Source organism: Sinocyclocheilus rhinocerous, unplaced genomic scaffold, assembly GCF_001515625.1.
Source record: "Sinocyclocheilus rhinocerous isolate Xijiao unplaced genomic scaffold, SAMN03320098_v1.1 scaffold632, whole genome shotgun sequence".
NCBI lineage: Eukaryota > Metazoa > Chordata > Actinopteri > Cypriniformes > Cyprinidae > Sinocyclocheilus > Sinocyclocheilus rhinocerous.
Window position 1 is genome coordinate 219,558 of NW_015639247.1, and position 7,378 is coordinate 226,935.

The 7,378-nt window shown below is 37.9% G+C and overlaps 1 protein-coding gene across 4 annotated transcripts in view; it reads left to right on the top strand.

The window, feature by feature from the left end:
* pou2f1a (POU class 2 homeobox 1a) overlaps positions 1–7,035 on the top strand; it is a 21,082-nt gene extending 14,047 nt beyond the window's left edge. For all 4 annotated transcript variants that reach the window (XM_016566631.1, XM_016566632.1, XM_016566633.1 and 1 more), the window contains exons 9-14: positions 1,104–1,243; positions 1,335–1,517; positions 2,266–2,347; positions 2,442–2,724; positions 3,987–4,048; positions 5,608–7,035. In XM_016566631.1, coding sequence (XP_016422117.1) covers positions 1,104–1,243; positions 1,335–1,517; positions 2,266–2,347; positions 2,442–2,724; positions 3,987–4,048; positions 5,608–5,858 — 1,001 coding nt within the window. In that variant the 3' untranslated portion in view covers positions 5,859–7,035. The remainder of the gene's footprint in view (positions 1–1,103; positions 1,244–1,334; positions 1,518–2,265; positions 2,348–2,441; positions 2,725–3,986; positions 4,049–5,607) is intronic.
* The last annotated feature ends 343 nt before the right edge of the window (positions 7,036–7,378 follow it).

Sequence of the window (7,378 nt, forward strand, 5' to 3'; positions counted from 1 at the left end):
AAATAACACGGAGCCAAACACACATGCTAAAATAACAACAACTTACTGACACATAGTAAGAAACGGTTATAAATAACTGAAACAGAAGTGAAACAAGTAATAGGAAAGAGGAGACATAAAAAGCGATACTTACCCTTTGCCGGTGTCCTGCCCTATAGATACTATATAAGGTTTATTAATATTATGAATTTGTTTTTATTTAATATTTTCCGTTTTTATTTTTTCAATAAAGCTTTAGTAATTTGTGTCTTTTTGTCATTTTTAGTAGTTTTTGATTTAAAAAAACATCTATGTAGTTGCTAATAAATATTTCTGTTTTAGTTTTTGTTTATTTTAGTACATAAAGTTAAACTAAATTAAAATAGAAAATGTTGCTTTGGCAACAAGCTGAGGTGTGTGTGTGTGTGTGTGTGAGAGTGTGTGTGTGTGTGTGTGTGAGTGTGTGTGTGTGTGTGTACAGGTTTATATATCCTGGTGGGGACTTAAACCTGACTACACACAGACTCATGGGGACTCGTGTCACGGTGGGGAGGGAAATTGAGGTCCCCACGGGTAAACAAGCTAATAAATCACACAGAATGAAGTTTTTTGTGTGAGCGAGCGTGAGTGTGTGTGTGAGAGTGTGTGAGTGTGAGTGAGTGAGTGTGTGAGTGAGTGTGTGTGTGTGAGTGTGTGAGTGAGTGAGTGAGTGTGAGTGCGAGAAAGCGAGTGAGTGAGTGAGTGTGTGAGCGTGTGTATAATCATTAACATTTATTTTATTTCAAGTAATGAATTTTTTATGGTTTGAGCTTTAGTTTAAGTTCACTATAATAATCCTGCTTATAAGATGATTTATGCATATGTAAATGTTTTCTGAGCTGCAAACAGTTTAAATACATCTAAATGCAGCTTTTGTGCTGCAAGAAATGACACGGATTTAAATTGTTCTAAAGTGTCTTAATACTCTGAATTAATTTATTGATTAAATTTGAGAATGTGACATAAAAGATGATGCATTTATCTAATAAGGTTAAAAATGCTATTATAAAGTTAGAAAGGACACTGGAAATATTATTCTTTAATGAGCACTTCTAATATGAAGCGGTGGATGTGTGTTTTCTCAGAGCACATGTCTGCAGACTGCGTGGTGTCGAGTGCGAGCGAGATGTCTCCGGGTCTCTGTGAGAGTCTGAACCGCCGGCGCAAGAAGCGCACCAGCATCGAGACCAGCATCCGTCTGGCCTTAGAGAAGAGCTTCCTGGAGGTGAGCACTAGAGGGCAGCAGAGCTCACGGTGGTATCTGGCAGCTCTTCTGGGCTGGCGAGTGATGTTTAGTGTTATTGTGTGATCTGCAGCAGAGTCCGAAGCCGTCGTCGGAGGAGATCACACTGATCGCGGATCAGCTGCACATGGAGAAGGAGGTGGTGCGCGTCTGGTTCTGTAACCGCAGACAGAAGGAGAAGCGGATCAATCCTCCCAGCAGCGGCGGCTCGCCCGGATCGGCCCTCAGAACCATCTACAGCAGCGCCTCGGCCGCGGTGCGTCGCTCCAGATCCAGATCAGACTAACCCTTAGAAAACCACATCACTGTCTGCATCAGGGCCATTAGCAAATCATTATCACGGTTTAAGACCGCCTTAAGTGTTAGGGTTACAAAAGTATGAAGTATTAGTATTATTTTATATTTCTTAAACCATTTTTAATTTACAGTGAAATAATATAAGTAATTTAAGTTTCATTCAGTTATAATATTTATAATAAAAATAGTAAATTTTTGTAGTATGTGTGTATGTATATATGTATATATATATATATGTGACTTTTTATATTATACAGTGAAATAATAAAATAGAAATATTTGCTGTTTTGTTAAATAATTTTTAGTAATACTCATTATTATAAAAATATGAAATACTGATAAAAATCAGTATGACAAAATAATAATTATTGCTTTTTATTGTGATTATTATTACTACTAAATAAAACTACTAAACAAAATAAGAAATATTACTATTATATTGTTTAATAGTTTAATTTAGTAACAATACTCATAATAAAAGTAGTAATAATTAGTATTATTTTATCATATTGATATAATATGTAATATTTTATATTATAATAATAAAGTAATATTTTTTTAAATATATTTATTCCACAAATGCTGCATAAACTGCTGAAGTGTTTGTGTGAATGTTTCCTGTGATCTGTGAGAGTTTCTGTGTGTGCAGTGTTATTGATTATTATTGAGTGATTATTGATTATTGACGAGTGATTGGCTGTGTTCAGGTGTCCAGCGGCACGAGCACACTGACGGTCAGTCCTGTGGTTTCTCTGAGCAGCGGCAGCATCTCTAACCTGACGTTCAGCGGTGCGTCTCTCCTGCAGTCACAGCTCCATCTTCCTCCATATTTAGCGTGAGCTCGTGGGTCATGTGACGCTCTCTCTATATCTCGGTGCTGTAGGCGGAGCTCTGGGTCAGGTGATGTCGAACACGCCCTCCGTCATCTCCATGGCGCCCGCTGTGGCCACGCCCGCTCCGATCATGACATCACCCTCGCTCAGCCCATCCGCCACCGCTTTCAAACAGGAAGTGGCCTCCGCGGCGCAGGCGGTTTCCACGGCGACGACGGTCACGCAGGGGGCGGGGCAGCTGCTGGTGACGGGCCCAGGACTGGGCGGAGCTAATCTGACGGCCTTCGCGGGTTTGAACCCGGCGATCATAACTCCGTCGCAGCTGACGCAAGGGTGAGCGAGTGGGGTATTATGGGATAGAAATAAACCAGAGGAAAGAAAACAGCCAAAATACATATATTTTAATACTTATTTTATATTACAAAGATTTTTATTTGTAATGTAATTTTCTGACTCTTTATGTAATTTGCATTTTAATTATTTCATGATTTCTTTCAGACTAGAGGAAGGAAAACATTCAGAATACACATTTATGTTATATACACAATATATTTTAATACAGATTTATTCCTCTCTATATTCTGAAGGTTTGTTCGCATTTCATTCACACTGATTTATACGACATTTTACTCCTAAAAACATGGTGAAAATGTGTTTGTTTTCTGGCTGTTGAAGGTATTTTCTGAAATCCAGAAACCCCTCTGGAAAAACCTTGAGCTCTAATATGACGACAAAACCAAACCAGGATAATGAACCTGAATTTATCCAGTCTTCAGATTTATGTGCTGGAACTATATGCAAATGAGTGCCTATGTAATTAGACAATGCCTTATTTGCATATTTAAACACATGATGTTCACGGTGTTACATGAACACATAAATATAATCTCTAGAACCGAGAAAACTATTCTAGACTATACTAGTCATATCATATTCACACAAACTTAATTAAAGGTCTCCGCAGCAGCTCGTCAAAATAAAAGTTTGGTTTAACTTAACAGAAATATATTACTTAATGTAATGATAGTACTACTACTAATAATAAAAATATTTAAGGAATATTTACCAGACTAAATATTTATTTACCAGAAAATTGTAACATAAATAATATAAACAAACAAAATAGATTATTAAAATGTAATGAAATTATTAAAATGGAGCCCAGAACATTAATGAAAAACAGATTTACAGGAAAATAAAACTGAATTTGAGAAAAAATAATAAAACCTATTTCACGGGGCCTTGAAATTTTTTTACTTTTGTTAAACTTTTAAAAAATTGCTGTTAAATTGTGAAAGTTTCATGATTTCAATTAATTAGACATGCTTTTTGATTTATATTTTTTAATGTAACAATTAAAATAGTCTAGAAAAATGGAATTTGGGAAAAAATAAAACAAAGTCTTTATTATATTTGCCCTTTACTTTGTTACTTGCATTCATGTTTTTATCATTAATAACAAAGTGAGTTTTCCTGTTGTTCTGTGTTTTTGTCGTAGTGTGGGTTCAGTAGTAGTATCATGACATTGCAGTCAGGTATCGTATCGAAGTCAAACTTAACGAGGTGTTAACGAGCTGGTTCTTGTGTTTGTGCAGCGGGGCGCTGCTGAGTTTGGCTCCTGCGCTGATGAACAACAACCTGCTGGCCACCATCCAGGGTAACTACTGCTTCATCTCATTCGGTCTCAAAAATTACTCACATTTTTTATAACCTGTTGAAAACAAAGAGCAATAGAAAAAAGGTTTAAATTTAACCACTTTATTTTTAATTTAACCAATTTATTAAGACTAACGACAAATACTTTTTTGGTTTTAACAGTCAAACACCAAATAAAATGTAAACAAATATCTCCTTTCTTATGTTTAATGTGCAGAAGTGTTAAGGAAACGTTTTGCTTGCTTCCCGAAGCAACAGGAGCAAAATAATGCAGCGCGTTCAATTGTTTATTCAATGCAATGAAATAACTGTCTGTAAAAAAGTGCATAACGTCTAAATGAAATCAAATATAATTTTGTAAATTGCATAAACAATTATGAACAAAACAGCATCATGTATTTATGCATTGCTTAATATAAAGATCCGACGCGCCGATCACACAGATTGCATTTAAAAACAGATGAGACGCCGTGAAATGGAATAAACCTCCACAAATTCAAAATTTAAGTTTTTGTATTTTAGTGCAGTTAACAATTATTTTATTTCAAGTAACAAAAATGCGCGCGATCACTTCTCTTTCAGTGCGAACACTTCTTTATCTCATTTTCGTAAAATAACAAGCTATAGTATTTAACTTTTCCTCTCCATCGGCAAAAGTAAAACTACTGGCCACGAGTACTAAGCAGAGATCATCACACATCAGCTGCTCAATATAATATAATAAATACTGGAGCGCGTGAAGGAGAGATGCGAGGCACGAACACTGTTCAAGCTCTCCATTAATTCCTGCTTGTAGTCATTTAATGTGTATATATTTTGAAAGCATTGAATCGCTATAGAAATCGCGATTCATTCGATTCTTAGCGTTTTAAATCGATTACTGTCCGAAATCGACGATTCACGATCAAAATCCATGTTTCAGGATCGATGCATTGCATCGTCAGGGTTTGTAATCGATGCGTCGAGAAAACGAGTGAGTCGTTACACCCCTAATATATATATACTAGGTCTGTCAAACAATTAATCGCGATTAATCGCATTCAAAATAAAAGTTTTTGTTTACATAATATATGTGTGTGTACTCTGTATATTTATCAAATATAATTACACAGACACACAGTATATATTTTGAAAATATTTACATGTATTTATACGTATAAATTTTATATATATAAATATATTTAATATATAAACATAACATCGTTTTCTTAAATATATACATGCATGTGTGTCTATTTATATATACGTAATAAATATACACAGTACGCACATATATATTATGTAAACAAAAACGTTTATTTTGGATGCGATTAATCGCGATTAATCGTTTGACAGCACTAGTTCAAAAGCAAATTTTTATTTCAAATTCGACTAATATTTTTTTTGTTACTCACATTCTCCTCATCACAGGCAAACACAGCACTCATTTCAGCAAACATCTTTTATCGTTACTAAATACCGATTTTATCGACCAGGCCTACATGAGGATATGGAGGAGTTATAAACACGAAAGTCATGATTTTGCTGTATGAATATGTTTGTGGTGTTTGTGTTTATCAGCTCTGGCGTCTGGCGGCGCTGTTCCTCTGACCTCCATCGACGGAAACCTGCTATTCGCCAACACTAGCGCGGGAAACCCCGCCCCCAGCCTGGTGACCACGCCCCTCTTCCTCAACCCATCCAGCTTCTCTCTGCTGCCGGCCAATCTGCTGTCGGCGGGCGGGGCCGGAGGCGGAGCTCTCAACCTGCAGCTGACCAGTGACGTCGCCACGACGACCAAGAGTGTGGGTGTGGCCTCGAAGGCGCAGTGAGCGTGTGGCTCCACCCCAATTCTGTGCTATCACCAAAAACTCTTGCGAACAATCGTCAAGCTCAAGGAGGATGGAACTTAATCAGTTTCTTAAACTAACGTCTAAATTAACCAAAAATGTGACTCTTTCAGATTCTTGACGAGAGATTGTTTCGCGTAACAGAGTTTCTATTGACTTTCTACGAGGCTTTCTGTTGTTTTTATTCGCGGCTCTGTGGAACGAGCCGATTGTAGATGATTTCTAACCAAAAGCATTTCAGATCTTTTTCGTTGTGTTGGGTGGAGGTTCTTTCAGAAGACTTTTTAAACTAGTACTCGAACTCGACATCACTTTATCAATACGGTTAGAAGGCTTTAAACGAGTACTAACGGGTTCCGGCGAGAGATGCAAGCCAACTCTGAGTGAACTGATTCTGAATCGAGTTCGTTCAACTGAATTGATTTAACCTGTGTGATTCGGTCACGTCTGTCTGTCCTATCAGATGTGTTCCTGGCGATCTGACGGAGCAGGGGTCAGAGGTCAGGAATCCTCCAGCACTGATGCTCAAGGATCTTCATCTGAAGACTCTGCTCATACTACTGTGTACAGACACGCTTCAGCATCATTTCTGTTTCTTTGCCAAAGCAAACGTCTTTTTTTAACTCCTTTCACTGATGGCGTCTCATTGTTTTTATATGAAAATATCAGCAGTTTCTGTTCTTTGCTCTGCTTACATTTTTACATCTCTCGCTGTATGGTTTATTATATTGCGTTTATCAGTGATTGCGTGCGAGCAGCTTCAGGTTCATCTTTATTATTTTCTGCAGGATTGAAAACCAAAGATTCATCAGCGTTTTTTGTGCAGCCCTCCGTTTCTCCTCTTTAGTCAGAAAACACACTATATTCCAGGAGTATATAGAAATATATGAAAAAACATAGATTTATTTTGTGGCTCCCAAAGCAGAAATCCTCTTAAGGATAAAAACCAAAGATTTCTCACTTTCTCTTTGCCTTTCCTTTATTTGTCTTTTTATGTGTAGTTAATTTGAAATCATGAACTCATTCTAGTCTTTATGATCCAGAGGTTAGATGATTGATTCTCTGCTGGAATAAGAATTGAGATAAGACGTCTCAGAGAGAGAGAGAGTGTGTGTGCCTGTGCGTGCGTGAGTGTGTGTGTGTGTGAGAGAGAGAGAGTGTGTGTGCCTGTGCGTGCGCGAGTGTGTGTGTGAGAGAGAGTGTGTGTGTGCCTGTGCGTGCGTGAGTGTGTGTGAGAGAGAGAGAGTGTGAGTGACTGTGTGTGTGTGTGTGTGTGTGAGAGAGAGAGAGTGTGTGTGTGAGAGAGAGAGTGTGAGTGACTGTGTGTGTGAGTGTGTGTGTGTGTGAGAGAGAGTGTGTGTGCCTGTGCGTGCGCGAGTGTGTGTGTGAGAGAGTGTGTGTGTGCCTGTGCGTGCGTGAGTGTGTGTGTGTGTGTGTGAGAGAGAGAGAGTGTGAGTGACTGTGTGTGTGAGTGTGCGTGCGTGAGTGTGTGTGTGTGTGTG